Genomic DNA, 17,564 nt, shown 5'->3' on the forward strand with positions numbered 1-17,564 from the left:
ACTTAACACATCGCTGCACCGCAAGGGCTGACATTGAGTTGAGATGTAGAGCATCTCTTTTGTCCAATGCAGAGCATCGGCTCTATCACACATGGCCCTCAACTATCACAGTTGCCATGGAAAACAGGACGTTCCTTTGGCATTCTCACCAGTCCCTGGCGCAGTGACCTGCCTGAAGGGGGAACACATGGAACCCACATAGACAAAATGGGAGGGGCATCACCAGGAGCACGCAGGTCCCCTATCACACCGGACATGAGGTATTCCCTAAGACAAAGAGGGGAGATGAGCTTGTCCCCTCCCCCCACCTTACATGTATATACTTTACCTCTGTGACACAGTGTATAAGTATAAACCTTTTTATAATATGCTATGGGCAACTACATCACTTTTGCCTTGCTTTAGTTTTTAAACATCTCCCCCATAAAGTCTAAAACTCCCTATTTATGCATGGGGGCAATGTTGTGAGCTATAGAAATGTTAAAAATATGCCTGTGACTACATAATTTTTTGCGGTATACCAATATATACCGTCCCAATGGACACAAAAAGTACACTCTTTTGGGCTAATGGTAATCTAAGGACACGTTAAAGAGGCTCTGTCACCAGATTTTGCAACCCCTATATGCTATTGCAACAGATAGGCGCTGCAATGTAGATTACAGTAACGTTTTTATTTTTAAAAAACAAGCATTTTTGGCCAAGTTATGACCATTTTTGTATTTATGCAAATGAGGCTTGCAAAAGTACAACTGGGCGTGTTGAAAAGTAAAAGTACAACTGGGCGTGTATTATGTGCGTACATCGGGGCGTTTTTACTTCTTTTACTAGCTGGGCGTTCTGACGAGAAGTATCATCCACTTCTCTTCAGAACGCCCAGCTTCTGGCAGATCACGCTGTGACGTCACTTCCCACGAGCGAGGACACATCGGCACCAGAGGCTACAGTTGATTCTGCAGCAGCATCAGCGTTTGCAGGTAAGTAGCTACATCAAATTACCTGCAAACGCCGATGCTGCTGCAGAATCATCTGTAGCCTCTGGTGCCGATGTGTCCTCGCTCATCTGACACGATGCAGGACCTGGGGAAGTGACGTCACAGCGTGATCTGCCAGAAGCTGGGCGTTCTGAAGAGAAGTGGATGATACTACTCGTCAGAACGCCCAGCTAGTAAAAGTAGTAAACACGCCCCGATGTACGCACATAATACACGCCCAGTTGTACTTTTACTTTTCAACACGCCCAGTTGTACTTTTGCAAGCCTCATTTGCATAAATACAAAAATGGTCATAACTTGGCCAAAAATGCTTGTTTTTTAAAAATAAAAACGTTACCGTAATCTACATTGCAGCGCCTATCTGCTGCAATAGCAGATAGGGGTTGCAAAATCTGGTGACAGAGCCTCTTTAAGCGTGTATGTCTGTAGCTCCTCTGGCTAACACACTAACCGTAGGGAAATGTGAATGGGGCCTTATGTGTATTTTACCTCAGGACTCGCTGTTCTTAGGATGCTCATATGCCCCACACCATATATATATAAATATATATATACATACATATATATATATATATATATATATATACATACATACACTGTACATTGTATACTAGAAATTGAAAATCGTCCATAGGGTTGAAAAAGATCTAGATTTAATTTCTTTGCAAAATCGCCCAGCCATATCCCAAACTTCATTGAAAACAAACCTTCTAATATATAACCCCTTTCAAAAGTGTATGCTCAACGTAGATATTTATGGTATATCTTTGGGATATGCAATACATGTCAAATGGATGCAGGTCCTAGCTCAGGTACCTGCATCTATCTCCAGAACGGGGGATCACCCGACCCCATCCCCATCTGGTGAGGTGGCGGCAGCATCCAGATGCAGAACGAATGGAGAGGTGTCCGCACATGTGGCGACTCTCTCTATTGATTCCTTTGGGACTTACGGAAACAGCCAAGCAAGCGGGCACGGCTGTTTCCGTAACTACCATAGGAAACAATGGAGAGTGTTGTGTTCTGGAGAGAAGTGTGGGTCGCAAAGCTGTGACTCGCATCTATCTTAAATGTCTAAGTTGGGAATAACCCATCAAGTATTCGTTTTGTATATTCTAAACAAAATAAAACTAAATATTAGCTTTTCTTTATACTCGGCTGGTTCACAAAAGCTTAACATGGGCGAAAATCAGGGCCAAAGGTGGGTCTAATTAACGCTGTTGACTAGATACACGATGGGAAGCGGCTTGGGGCATTCTTGGGGGCATGCGCTAAGCTCAGATGAGCACAATGAACAAAGGTTTAAAAACATAAGGTGGCCCTATATGTGTAGGCAGAAAAAAAAAAACATCACAAGCATGTCAATAGTATACAAGAAAAGTCCAGGACATCAGATTTAAGCTGAATTATAGAGAAGTATAAATGTTGATACGGATCAACATTACGATGAAACCTGAATATATAGACAAATATATAAATAATACCCATGTATAAGCAAACAATATCAAAATCAATGTAAAAAACAAGTATTGGCGAGATAACATAAAAGTGCACTTATGAAAACTAGTTTTCCCCTAAGGCTGGCCATACAAATTTACATAGCTGTTGTCCGAACAGTTCAGTTGACAGCGATTCCTTCCGATCCCCCATACACATGCACGCTTGGCTGAGCGTGCATTTATTCTGAATACGGATAGGGGAGTAAGCCGCTACCAGACCCTTGAGAACAAGAGGATCAGGCATGCTGAAATACAACTGCCCGATCTGTCTCTCCCCCGACCTCTGCCATTGGAGGGAGAGTCAGGAGGCTCCCAAACACATTCGATCGTTAGCTGGTCCCACCGAAATCGGCAGGTTTGTCTAACATATATTTAATGCATATGGTCATCTTATGGTGAGCAAAACGATCATATTTTGCCGCATGTGGGTTTTGCCTTCCTCTGGATCAACGTTGTAGGATAACAGGCTGAACTAGATGGACTAATGTATTTTTTTCGGACTTACAAACTCTGTTACTATGTAATGTCCCCAAACTAACCACACTTGTGTAAAACCAGCCTTACAATGTATAACTAAGCGCAATGTTTACCTTTCTGGGTGACCTCTGGAGACCATTTCTCTACTGGAGTTGGCTAGTTGGTGAATGGTTTCAGCATAATCATCAAGAGCCTGCTCCATAACCAAGTGTTTCTTTAGCATTGCCTGAGCACTAATCTCATCCTGTAGAACAGAGAAACGAATGTGAGAGCAGGTGACACAGTAATACATACAATGCTTCTATAATTTCCATGCCACCTAATCAAAGCTTCAAAATATTGTGCTAGGTTATTGCTACCTACAGGTTACGAACCTTGGCCTTCTCTTCTGACATCATGTGCAGCTCCTGTTCTCCCATCCATGCTTCAGCTTCTGCAGCATCAGCATAAAACTGTTGTGCAGTATGAGACTCCTCAAGACGTGCGTGTCGCTTTGCGGCTTCGGTTGTAAGCTCTTCCCATGTGCTCCCCAGCAACTCCAGCCTCTCACCTATCTCTTGAGCATCTAGTGCACTGTTTTTGACCATAGATTTTCCCCTTTCTAAAATATCATCAATCCGCGGCTGATGTCCTTGAATCTCCTTTTGCAGAGTCTGTTGGACAGTAAAGCCAAAATTTAGACATACAACATATATAAATAGTTTCATCTCCTAAAGAGGACCCCCATCAATCCTCACAATGAAGGCGGCTGCAGTGCGGGTTTAGCGCAGATTCCCCTTTAAAGTTTGTCCTTGCACATCGGCACTCTCAGCCACCGGCTGTGTAGCGAACAGCAGAACAGTCCAATTCACTGGAATGGAGCGGTGTTGCAGTTTCTGCAGAGTGGATGACCGTAGTACCGCTAGGCAGTGAAAAAATTGTGAAGGGGCTGCAACGCTCATCCAGGACTGCGGCCATCTAAATTCGCAGGATCAGTGGTGGTCCCGGCAGTCGAACCCCAACGATTAGAAAGCGATGGTATATTCTAGCAATATGCCATTACTTTCTGTGATCGGAAAACCCATTAAATTATTCTGAGATTCAGAAGGGGAAATTTATATTCTTTATAAAATATGTCTTTAATCCATTATTTTTAAGACCATTGCCTAATCATATTTACATTACTTTTGAATGTTAATTCTTGTTTTTGTTCTATGGTGACAACAATAAATACAAATTTAAAAAAAAATAGTGCTTCACCTTACACGTCAGTCTATCAAGAGGCAAAAGCCAGACTGCTGAAATGATACTTTTGATTTGTGTACAAAAGTACAATGATAACTCAAGGTACTTTGACTTCCATTAGCAATCTTTTCAACTTACAATGGACTTTCCTGGGCTATTGTAAGTTGAAACCGCATTCAACTTATACTGAAACAGTCATGCCAATCTGTGGCTTAAATGTTTTTTTCATCAGTGACATTTATGGCATATCCACAGGATATGCCATATATGTCCGATAGGTGAGGGTCCCAGAGGTGGAACCCGCATCTATCTCTGGACTGGGCCCCCTAAACCCAGTTCTTCATTTCTGTGTTCCCGTTGGCACTTGTAATTTCCAACCATGTAAGTAGAAAACTTTTTCTGTTTTTGTAACTCCCAGAGAAGTGAACGGCAGTTATGGAAACAGCGTAGCTCGCATGCTATGCTGCTTCCATAACTGCCATTCCATTCTATGGGAGTTACGGAAATTAAAAGTGGCAGTGGGAACACAGAAAGGAAGAACAGGGATTAGGGGGCCCCGTTCTAGAGATAGGTGTGGGTCCGAGAGCTAGGACCCGCACCTATCTGACATTTATGGCATATCCTGTGGATATGCTATAAATGTCCCTGATGGGAAAACCACTTTAGGATTGGCTGGAAGATGCAGCTAATCAGCATGGGCATTTAACTAGTGAAACACCTGTGATTTAGAACATCACTTTAGTGACAAGTAGGGACAATCAGCGGGGTACTGTAAAACTTAAGTGCATGCATTAATTGAATGTTTAGTAGCGCCTCTCTGAGGATCCGTACACTGCTCATTACCTGTGGTAGATGTACTACATGTACTGTACTGCTCTGTACCTGTACTACACGTACTGTACTGCTCAATACCTGTACTTCACATACCGTACTGCTCTGTATCTGTACTACACGTACTGTACTGCTCTGTACCTGTACTACATGTACTGTACTGCTCTGTACCTGTACTACACGTACTGTACTGCTCTGTACTACACGTACTGTACTGCTCTGTACCTGTACTACATGTACTGTACTGCTCTGTACCTGTACTACACGTACTGTACTGCTCTGTACCTGTACTACACGTACTGTACTGCTCTGTACCTGTACTACATGTACTGTACTGCTCTGTACATGTACTACATGTACTGTACTGCTCTGTACCTGTACTACATGTACTGTACTGCTCTTTACCTATACTACACGTACTGTACTGCTCTGTACCTGTACTACACGTACTGTACTGCTCTGTACCTGTACTACACGTACTGTACTGCTCTGTACCTGTACTACACGTACTGTACTGCTCTGTACCTGTACTACATGTACTGTACTGCTCTGTACATGTACTACATGTACTGTACTGCTCTGTACCTGTACTACATGTACTGTACTGCTCTTTACCTGTACTAAACTTACTGTACTGCTCTGTACCTGCACTACACATACTGTACTGCTCTGTACCTGTACTACACATACTGTACTGCTCTGTACCTGTACTACACATACTGTACTGCTCTGTACCTGTACTACACATACTGTACTGCTCTGTACCTGTACTACACATACTGTACTGCTCTGTACCTGTACTACACATACTGTACTGCTCTGTACCTGTACTACACATACTGTACTGCTCTGTACCTGTACTACACGTACTGTACTGCACCTGTACTACACGTACTGTACTGCACCTGTACTACACGTACTGTACTGCTCTGTACCTGTTCTACTATTTTTTTCATAATAACTATTTCCAATTGTATGATTGCTTACACTATATAAACAACCATGTATTTTGCGTTTACTTAAGTCTTCACGTATTTTTAGACTTTTTTTTTATGATGTTATATTATGCAATGCAGAGCTACTAACCACCGATGAGCTTGATTTAAACAAATTGGAGTCAGTGCTTTGTTCACTGGATCATTGTTAAAGCATACGTCTTTCCTGCATATACAATACAGTTGTGTGAATAAAGAAGCACTGTAATAGTTTGTTGTGTTACTGCTTATATCCCTATGATTTAAAGTGTACCTTTTCTTATACTTTTATTTTTGCACAAATCAGTAGTATATGTGAACATATGAAACTGTGTACAATGTTATTAGGACCCCCCAAACATCCTGTGGATATGCCATAATTGTATATGGTGGGAAAACCCATTTAATGTCTAAGCATTCACCCTGACAAGCAATAACTTTCTTCAGCTCACCTGGTTTTTCTTTATGAGTAGCTGTACTGAGGGCAAATCCTTCCCATGCTCTGTAGAAATAGCCATTGGCTTCCTCTCCTTCACCCAGAGCTTTGAGAAACATACACAAACATAGGTTATGTACTCATATGTAATTTATGGTAAAAAAAAAAATAAGTTTGTGGCATTCCTTACGATTTCATCTTCCAAATCTCTATTAAACTGGTGTCCCTCCTTTGATGCTAGCAACAATTTCCTCCGTTCATTGAGTGGAGCACGTAGTCCTGAGAATTTAGTGGCAACTGTCCTGTTCTTAGAGTCTACTTCTACAATGTTGGCATCTTCCTGGCCAAGTGCCTGAGCCTGGTTTTGGATAGCATCTAGTTCCTTTTCTCGGATTTCCATCTGGTTCTCCAGCATCTGAATACATGGTGAAAAAACAAGATGTATGAAATGTGTGCATAAACATATACCCACAAGTACTGCCTGCAAAAAAACTCAGTGTGAACATAGCCATACAATTCTACAGAATATTACAACTCTAAATTGCACCGATAGGCACAGGGATGACTTGCAGGATTTCAGAGGCTGCCTGTGGCAAAGTAAACAAGGTTTATGGCACATAAGTAGAAAACATTGTGAAAGGTTCCCAAATCAACAATATATTTTTCCACTTATTATAATCCATTATTTCTTCCCTTTATAGATAAACAAATATATGTAGTGGTCTATGGACTGAATATAAAAGCAGTTAATTATGCTTGATCGTTTTATTTTTGTGGTGTTTCACATGAGAATACTAATGAATATCCGATATAAAAAGAAGCAAATACCCCCTTGCTTTATGAGCTATTTCAGAGAGTTTTTCAGGCAGTCTGTAAGTGCCAACTGGGCAGATTTGTTATATTAAACTCACAATGACCATTCCAAAAGGCTGGAAAGGTTACATGTAACTTTATATGAATTTAATGGCTTATTGGAAATATCTGGATAGAAAAAGAAGTTGTCTGCATTAGATCATGCCTAGTATGTACTTACAACATATCCCAACCTTTTTAAACCTTTACGCTAGCAGGATTTTAGTCACTCTAAAAGGTGTTGGAGATAACAGTGTGAGAAACCGAGTAGATAGGACAAGTATTAATAATAGTCACAAAATTTAATCATCAAAAAAAAAAAAAATCTTTACATGTATTCACACAATTATGTATCCCTACCTGTTGCTTGTTTAATAGTATGTTCACACTTGTAAGATCTTTCCCATAATCATCAGATTGGAGCTGGCCCTCAAGATTTTGCAACCAGCCTTCCAATGCAGAGCAACTTTGGGTGAACAGCTCTGCCCTGTTGGCATCAAACAGACACTGTGCTTTACTTTGGGTGGTCGATTCCAATTCATCCCAAAGAGCGTGAAGGGAATCCAGTTTCTCTCGAACAACTGCTTCAAGTTCTGGTTTTTCTGCAATAAGCTGATGTCCTTCCTTAAAAGAATCATATTTAATAATTAGACCAAAAAACACACATCATTTTGAATTAAATAAGCAGAAATTGATGTCAATGAGAAAATATGTGCAGCATGGCCATTACAGACATCACAAACTTGATGTATGGTAACATAGTAAGGTTGAAAAGAAGATACGAGTCCATCTGGCTCAAATTATTATCCTATTAACTAATTACTAATGAACCAATCACCACCACATCCACCACATCATGTGGCATAGTATCACCGCACTTAGGAAAAGAAGAAAAAATTTGGTTGGTGAAACCTTTTTTGCTCTAGAGGTTAGATCCAGGGGATAACCCCTCATGTCCTATTTTCTAATGCACCAAGTTGCCTGTTGGCAAACCATACAAAGTTAAAAAAATCGGCTAGAAGTGTATCAAACTCTGGATAAGGCCGGATTCACACGAGCGTGTGCGTTTTGCGCGCGTTGCAGTTCCGTGTGTCATCATTGAATGGTGCGTGGCTGCGTGATTATCACGCATATGCCATCCTTATGACACGCGGTTTTGATGTTTAGAAAAATAAATGAAGTGCTTTGATTTTTTCCTTCATTTCTTTATCTACTGTTGTGCGAATCACGCGCGACACACGATGGGTGCGTGATGTGCGAAAAACGGCCAAGTATAGGACACGTTCGTGTGAATAAGGCCTTAACCTCTGGTACCTGCACCTATCAGACATTTATGGCATATACTAAGGATATGCCATAAATGTCTGAGTTGGGAATACACCTTTAATACTGATTTACAGATTCAGTAAATGTAGAGAGTTATTATTCAATTTCTGAAATGTTTCACTTTCTTTTACCTTGTCTATTTTGTCCAGCCAGTCTTTATTGGATGCCAGTTCAGCCATAAATGCTTGATGCTTCTGCCATTTGCTGTGAAGGTTACGAGCTTCGTCATAAGAGACATCTTGAGCGGTCAACATCTTTTCATTAATCCACAGAGTCAACTGTTATAAAGGTTACAGTATTTTAGTCTATACCATAACCATACATAACCTTTAATATTGCACCTAAAAAAGACCATATCCTTAAAGTGAATCTCCACCTTTCATCATCAGAATGCAGAATGCTTCCATGCTCCATCAAGTGGCTGATTGATATGTTTAAATGTATATCTATGACTTGGAGTTGTGTATCAGAAAAATTAAACTCCGACCACTATAAAGATATATTACGAAATTAATCAGTACGAGAATGTTAAACCTATTTAGATAAAAAACAAAAATTGGTATTCAAAATTGTAAATTCATCTTACAGTGCACCGCCAGTTGTGATCTCCCGCCCAACTTAAGAACGCTGGATAGTAGAGTTGCCATGCAACCCTACAATGCCTGGACAGTGTCATGCACAGGTCCCATTAATTAGAATAGGACCTGTGCATGATACTCTTCAGGCGTCATACGGTTCCGACAGGAAATGTCCTGGCCAGTGTGCAGCAGCGTCTCTCCACGCCCAATGTCAGGTTGGGCGATAGATCACAACTGGAGGTACACTTTAAACTTCTATGCATCATTAGCCCACTAAAGCTTTATATTTATGGAGAGCTGTGTACCTCTTGACAGTCCTGAAGGAAATGCTGTAGATCACGATTGTCCTTCAATCGAGATAAAACATCATTAGCTGCCGCTCTGTTTTTCTTGTGCCTAAGGAAAAAATTGTAGAATGAAAATAAATAAAATTGATAATACTGAAAAATAGACAGAAGAAACATAACAAATAAATAATAAATAAATATTAGGCAAGGACGGTCTGTCATCTCAAACTAGTCTGGTAGCAAATTCTGAAGGAATTAATGCTGAATATTAAATAGAATGTTTACTTTTAGACAACTCCTTGTAATACAAGAAATACCCACTTGTTTTGAGAAGACAACACGGAGTCTTCTAGCATGACAACATGCGATGTCAAAAGCATGGAATCCACCGTTATAAAGAGCAGTATAGAAAGGGTTAAAAAGAGAACAGATTGCTTGAACCCTAATAAGGACCCATTCACAAAGCTTTTTTTTTATCAACTAACGGACAACATGACACATTTTAACTCACCTTTCATCAATGGATGTGACCTTTTCCTGAATCTTCTCAAGGTTGACATTTTCCTCTTGAATGAGCTTTTTCCCCGATTCTACCAGACCACGTATTTTTTCATCACTAGCATCCATGGTTGTCATAAAGTCCTCATGACGCTTGATTGCAGCTTCTGCTGCCTGGAGGGTAGTGGGCATTTCCGTATGGGATAGGACATACTCCTAAAGGAAGGTAAATGGGGCCTGGTTATGCTATTAAAAAGGACTACAGCTGAAAAATGTAGAACCTTGTGAACAAGCAGATATCATGTTCCAACCTATTTCCAAGAGAGATGTAGGATTCCCCTCGAAATGTCAAGTATTTTCGATTCACTTCGATATTTATGGATTAATGACATTACTAGACATTGGGTCTCAATGGAATCGCATTGAGTTACAGCATCTACTATCTCTGCCTATAATATATTCTAACTCTATTCTTGGGAATAGGAAGATTAAAATTCTATGTACAATCAAAGCTGCTCCTAAATTGTGGAAACCACGACCACAAAAAAAAAAAAATCATTGATTGATATTTCACTTTCAGACATTTCCACTTCAAATCTCTGAAATTAGTATCCCCAATGTAGAGCTATCTTCTTGGGTATTACTAAGCATAAAATATGTTAATGATTTGATGGACAATTCTAGTCTACTACCCTTCACGTCCCTAGGACATAAATACAATATTACACGTAATGATTTATTTAAATACTTTACAATCAGACATGCTGTCTCAATTGTAGGTACCATTAAGTGCACCAACCAGTAAATTATTTCATTAAAAAATAACGCCCTACAAATTAAAAGGTCTTTCCTCCAGCTACCTAATATTATTGGATTCTTATAAACACCTTTCAGATAGTTATGTCAAAGTCAACTTCCCATTTTTGGGAATATCTATTTCCCAACAACAATGGGAACCCGCTTTCTTTGTGGTACTCAAACATTTAGAATGTGTTAACCATTTGGAAAATGCCAGGAAAGTTCTTTACAGATGGTATCCCCCCCCCCCCACACAAATTGGCAAAAAAGTATCAAAATGCTTCAAATAAATGCTTGTGATATCAAGTAGAAGACGGCAGTGTGTTACATATATAGTGGAAATGTAATGTGGTATCATCATTACGGTAAACTATAGGTAATATCCTCTCTAGATTATGTGGATATGAGAGTTAATTGGCCCCTGCTCAAAGCCGGATTTTATTGGACCTAGAGCCCATTCCATTCGAACATAAAACAGTGACAGTATATACTCTAATAGTAACAGGAACCAAGATTGCAAAATATTGGAAAAATCCTGATCCTCCTCCTATGGCGGAATTTCTACAATAAATGAACACTGCCTATATGAAAAAAATCATTGCTTCTAGTCATAGCAAATTGCCCCAATATTACAGTGGTTGGGGTATATGACTAAAAACTTATGTATTGTCACGGTTTGTTTACTGTTTAATTGTTATATATAATCTTTTACATAATCTACCATGTATGGAAGTATATAAGGGACTACTTGGTTTGTCAGCCTGATAATGTATAACATTTATATACTGTAACTTACTTCTACATGTGTTATCTTAAAGTGTAGCTAAACGTTTGACAAACTTCTGACATGTCATAGAGACATGTCAGGAGCTCGGACCCCCACCAATCTCTAGAATGAAGCAGCTTCGTTTCGTGTCTGTTCGGCTTTTTTCGGAAAGCCGATGTATCGGTGTACGGGCTCATAGACTTTCTATTGAGTCCGTACACCGATACATTTATTTCTGGAAATAGACGAACAGACACGAAGCTGCGGAGCGCTCACACGAGCACTTCAGCTGCTTCGTTCTAGAGATTGGTGGGTGTCTCAGTGTTCGGACCGCCACCAATCCAAACTTCTGATATGTCACTATGACATGTCAGAAGTTTTTTAAATGTTTAACTACACTTTAAACAAAAACAAAAAAAGTAGAAGCCTATTCTGTCTTACCTGGTTATTTAGGAAACCTTCCACTTGCTTTGTGTCTCTCAGGAACACTTGGAAGCTGTAACCCTGAGAAAGCAGTTGGTGCCTGTTTTCCCACATTTGTCCCAATTCATTCCAGCCAGTGTCCAGTGCTTTCAACCTTTGCTGCAGAAACATATATTGGGCATCTGTCTGGCCTCGAGTTACCTCCTCACCAACCTCTCGCACTCTTTTATAATCAGCTCCATAGCGCTCGATTTCATTTCTAATGCTTTCATGCTGTGCAAGCAAACGCTCTGCCTCAACCAGATCAGCGGGGACATCCTCAGATGCAACTGCAGTTTGTGCTCTAGACAACCAGTTCTGGAAGTCATCTAGATCACGTAAAAAGCCTTGCAGCTTGCTTGCTTCACCTAAAGTTTCTTCTCTTCTTTTCATTGTATCATTCAATTCATCCCATGTGTCATCTATCTCAGACAGATGACCAGTTATAGCGGAGGCTTTTTGCGGGTGGTCTGTAGCAAGCTTTTCTGATTCAATATGGAGGTCACCAACTTTTCTTTGTATGGCTTCTAAATCCCGTTCCATGCCAGTAAGTTTACGCTGGAGAGCAGTGACTCCTGCTAAATCATTCCCTAGACTCTGTGTGGATTCAATGACCTTAGTTTTTTCTCTTATCCAGCACACGGTTTCATTACATTCCAGGTGATAATTCTGTATTTCAAGTGCAGAATCGAGAGCATTCTTCTTCTGATCAACAAGTTGACGGAAATTATTCCATCTGCAAATTGAAAAAAAAAAAAAAAGGGAGGTCCATACATAAAAAGTATATCATGTCAGTTTTTAGGTGTCAATGTAACCAAATGTTCACCAAATCACAAGCAATTGGAGTTCTCCGGGACTTTACTGTGGTGAGTACAGCACATCCTCACACTTTGTAATGTATTATTCCAAGGTGATTTGCAGTCAGGGACCAAACTGGTGCGCATATTACATTACAAAGTATAAACAATGATTGTGTTAACTTCAAAACATGATTTCTTCATCCTTGGAGAACCATTTATAGACTATGTTGTTGTATTTAACATTTAGGTTACGTTTTTTGATTACGACAATAAGAACAGTGTTTTATATGTAGGTACTCCTTATTTTCAAGTTCTACAAAATATAGTCAAAGAAAATTACTGACAAGTATGCGTCTATAATGGAAAAATACCAAAAGGGTCCTTAACACGTTGAGATTTTTCAAATCACTGACAAAATGATGGTCTGCTTAAAAATATTTGCAGAGGATCACTGCTGCCATTTACAAAGCGCGATCCTCAGAGCTTGACGGGAGGGAAGGTGTCAAGCTCCTCTCCACCGGGCGAATAGAATTATTGCTGACTAGCAACGGTTCACAGGAGCAGAATTTACATTTACCAATAGTGTCGCTAATAATTTAACATTGATATTTTTGTACATTCACATTAGCGAATAATTGTAATGATCACTCTGAAACGGTCTAAGGCCTCCTTCACACTGTGTTTTTGTCTGTCTTTATAAATTGCAGGAAAAACGCATGTAAAAACTCAAGAGTTTGCTAAGGGTAAGTTCACACGTAGCGTAAATACTGCGGTTTTTCCGAAACTGATTTAGTTGGGGAAAATCCGCAGCATAATACAGTAGCAGCAGAGTGGATGAGATTTGAACAAATCTCATCCACACGCTGAGTAGATAAGCGGAAAAAATTGCTCAGAAATAGACCTGTGGTACGGTTTTTAGTCCACAGCATGTCAATCGTATTTGCGTAATCGCTGATTTTTTTGTTGCGGGTTTTCCCAAATTGAATTCAATGGGGAGGTAAAACCCGCAAAAAACAGCAGATGTTGCGATTTTCGCAATGGAAAAGCTGCGATACCGCCGCAACAAAACAAAAAAAAACGCAGCTCAGGAAAAAACAAAACCTTACCTTACCCAGAATTTGGTGCTTCTTAGTCCAAGCTGGCCTCCTGGGGTGACATTTTATCCCACGTGACCTATGCAGCCAACCACAGGATGAAGCGGCCACATGTGATGAAACGTCATCATGGGGCTGCAGAACGTCAGGACATCAGCATGTTGGAGGGAGGCCTCGCCATGTTAGTAGACGTTTTTTTTTTTTCCTTCATTGCAGGATTTCTGCAGCAGGTATTCTGGGTGAAAAGCTGCACCACAATTTGCTGTGGTTAATTGGGCGGATATGCTGAGTACCTTTACGCAGCGTATCCGTCCTGTGTGCACTTACCCTAAATGTAACATGCGATTTCGGTGGCATTTTTTTAACTCTAAGCTAAGGGAAAAACACCAGAAAAAAAACGGCATTACCAGAACATGCTGCATTTTAAAAAATGCCACAGACTTTTCAATATTTCACGATAGACTTTAAAGTCACATTTGTGACCTAAAAAAAATGCTGTGAAAAATGCCATTGAAAACACAGCAAAATGCTGTGTGCGAATCCAGCCAAATTGTAACAATAAGTGTCCTGTGTAAATGGGCCTTTATGAAGAAAACTTCCCTGGCGCCCGGGGCGTTAAAATCTGCAGATCTATGTTAACAAGACATCCACAGCGAGACAGATTCCTTTTGCATTGTCCATATTCTCAACCTAATGACGCTAAAAATAAATTATTGTTTCCAATTTTGTTGACCCACTTTCGTTTTATCGCTATAAATTGTGCATTAAACTTTTCTGCACATGCAGACTTTATGCTAAAGAAGGTAGACATACGTAGGGCTAAAATGGGAGTCACACGTTTAAGCCCCATGCACACGGCCGTGCCAGTAATCACGCACCGCGGTTGCGGGCGCGGCTGTCGGACGTATTCTCGGCCCGTGCTCCCATACAAAGTATGGGAACAAGGACCATAAAAAGCAAAAGTTAGAACATGTCTTATCTTTTGTCGTACACTTCTACGGCCTGGACACCTTCTTGTAAATAAACTGGAAGGTGTCCGTGAACAATAGATGTAAATGCATCCGTAATTGCGGACTGTAAATGTGGCCCGCAATTACGGACGATTTTTATGGTTGTGTGCATGGGGCCTCACAGGCACCAATTATGTGCCAGTAAAGACTCAATATAATAGGTGTCATGGTCTTCAATCGTTTACCTCGCAGATTTGGAAAATGCGAATATGTCTGATGAGCTAAAATGTTGATTGCACCTAGTTGATTTACTTTCTATACTCAAAAGAATGCCATGTTTCCACCACTTCTGCCTCAAGTGAATATTCTCATACAAGTATTTAAGATTCATTACAATGCAAAATGTTCTTATTAGAAAACATCTTCCATTGATAATTCACTCAATAAGTATCTCTTCAATAATCAAAACTTTAAAAACCTCCAACGAAAGCAAAAAGTACTCTTACCGTGCATTTAACTGATCTTGCACATCTCGGATACTTTCTTCATTTCTGTGGTCCGTATTCAGCAGCTGCCCAGCCACTTCATTTACAGATGCTATTCTTGATGCCAAACTGTTCATCTCTGCCTCAAGCGTTTCAAACCTGCAACAAAAAATGATCAGAAAAGGAATTTAAATAGAAAAAAAACTTTGACATTTGACTAGCCAATTTCTATAGCCAATCTTTGCCTAATAAGTGCAGGCAGCCTATCGACATTTTTGCTATCTGAGGACAAAAAATATGAAAGTGGACATCGAATTACCACCTCTGAATAAGCAAAAAATATAATTAAGTTTAAGTCTATCCAAATATTATCTATGGACAATGGCTATGTGCATAGATGCTAATGAGGTCAATTGAATTTAGTGTTTTTTTTTTAGCACTTTTAAAACATGACATTTTTAATGAGTGCTTTTCTGGAATCATTTGCTAGATTTTTTGACATGAGAATGCTAGTTTTCAGTGTTGTGACTGTATTCTACAAAAAGTCTACACAAATTACCTTTGTTGGACTACTTCCAGGTCCTCAAGTTTCTCTGGGATCTCCAATCCATTTAGCCATTGCTCTTTCTCATCTATCCAGAGGATACAAGCATCTGCTTCACTGAACATTTTATAAAGAGCCAGGGAGTCTTGAAGAGCCTGCTTACGAAGGGCAGCCAAGGTTACCAGTTCCTCATACCGTTGCTCCAAAGCAGGTAGTCTTCCATCAACCTCAGGAGAAAGTGAGTATGTTGCTGGCAAAGCACTGGCCTGTTCATGCAGAGCATCAATAGCTGGTCGGTGGTTCAGTATCTCCTCTTCCACATCTTTGTGTTTTCTAATTAAACTCTGTGTAGAGTACTCATCATGGCCTACATCATTGGTTGACACCAGTCTCAAAGTGTCCAGAATCCAAACCTCAGCATCATTGGCATCAGCTTGGAACAGGTAGTAACTGTAGGCTTCCCTCAATTTGTTTTCACGGTCTTCAGCCAAAGCTTCAAGCTGCTTCCATTGTCCTTTAACTTCCAATATTTTTTCTTCAATTTCTCCGGCTCCGAAATGACCCTGTGCTACCAGTTCTTCACCTCCGGCTACTGTCTGCTGCAATGGCCCGTAACGTCCGCTCATCTCATCCCTGAAAGCATTATGCTTGCTGATTAACCTTAAGGAGCTGGTGATATCTTTACCATAGTCATCAGACATTAGAAGGCGACTTTGTTCTCGGATCCAAGCTTCCTCTTCACCCATATCCCAGAAAAATTTCCAAAGTCTCCTAGACTCCTCTAGCTTGGATCTTCGAGCTGATGATAGATTGCATAATTCTGCGTATCGCTGCTCTAAAAGCTGTACTCGCTTTTGCACTAACTCTGGGTCACATGGTTTATAACCTAGGTGACAAAAAAAAAGTATGTTTGAAACTTGTATTAAAATGTTATTAATGTTCTCATATTTATGCTAAAACGATTGATAATTTTTCTAGTTCAAATAATTTGCTTGTCATTTTCCACATACCTTCATCATCAGCTGTGAATTTTTGTGAAACAGCAACAACTGATTTTACACGTTCTGCCTGAACAGCAATGTCAGCCTCCACTAGCGTGTGGGTTTGCAAAAGATCTTCTACGCCATGAAGGTGTTTCCCATAATCTTCAGACTGCAGACGGCCCTGATTGAAGAGAACACATTTAAAGATACAGTTTAGACTTGTAACGCAACTACTGTGTATAACAAAGGGTTTGGAATCTGTTTTATATACCTTCATTTCATCTGTCCAATCCATGAGATACAACAGATCTTGGAACATTCTTTGAAGTTCTAGGTTCATTAGGAGTCTTTGTCGCCTGGCTGCGACCAGCTCCCTTAAATAATCCCATAAACGGGTCACATTACTCTTCCGAGCCAAAATTCTTCTGAGCTCATGATAATTCTCTGCCTCTAGTTCATCAGCAACTGCATTTACGGCTTGTACACGCTCACTGTATGCAACAATATCTGTCTCAATAGCTTCATGTTTCCGCACAGCAGCTTCAACTGCAGCAAGATCCACACCAAAGTTATCCTATGATGCAAAAGAGAATGAGTTTTTAATAACATAGAATTTAGGGTTTCAGGCATGGGTTTTAGAAAGTACAAAAATACCTAAATACTTGGGTAACAGCAACCATGTAGGTTTTATAATTATTCAATTAA

The 17,564-nt window shown here is 40.1% G+C and overlaps 1 protein-coding gene across 3 annotated transcripts in view; it reads right to left on the reverse strand.

Moving 5' to 3' along the window:
- SPTBN2 (spectrin beta, non-erythrocytic 2) overlaps positions 1-17,564 on the reverse strand; it is a 230,913-nt gene that overhangs the window by 19,805 nt on the left and 193,544 nt on the right. For all 3 annotated transcript variants that reach the window (XM_075837432.1, XM_075837434.1, XM_075837433.1), the window contains 13 exons: positions 17,131-17,433; positions 16,887-17,040; positions 15,892-16,762; positions 15,354-15,491; positions 11,983-12,739; positions 9,991-10,193; positions 9,498-9,588; positions 8,746-8,892; positions 7,649-7,912; positions 6,627-6,851; positions 6,453-6,542; positions 3,346-3,624; positions 3,085-3,215 (listed from right to left, as the gene is read on the reverse strand). In XM_075837432.1, the coding sequence (XP_075693547.1) occupies positions 3,085-3,215; positions 3,346-3,624; positions 6,453-6,542; positions 6,627-6,851; positions 7,649-7,912; positions 8,746-8,892; positions 9,498-9,588; positions 9,991-10,193; positions 11,983-12,739; positions 15,354-15,491; positions 15,892-16,762; positions 16,887-17,040; positions 17,131-17,433 (3,653 nt within the window). The remainder of the gene's footprint in view (positions 1-3,084; positions 3,216-3,345; positions 3,625-6,452; positions 6,543-6,626; positions 6,852-7,648; positions 7,913-8,745; positions 8,893-9,497; positions 9,589-9,990; positions 10,194-11,982; positions 12,740-15,353; positions 15,492-15,891; positions 16,763-16,886; positions 17,041-17,130; positions 17,434-17,564) is intronic.

The sequence above is a fragment of the Rhinoderma darwinii genome, chromosome 9 (assembly GCF_050947455.1).
Source record: "Rhinoderma darwinii isolate aRhiDar2 chromosome 9, aRhiDar2.hap1, whole genome shotgun sequence".
Lineage (NCBI taxonomy): Eukaryota > Metazoa > Chordata > Amphibia > Anura > Rhinodermatidae > Rhinoderma > Rhinoderma darwinii.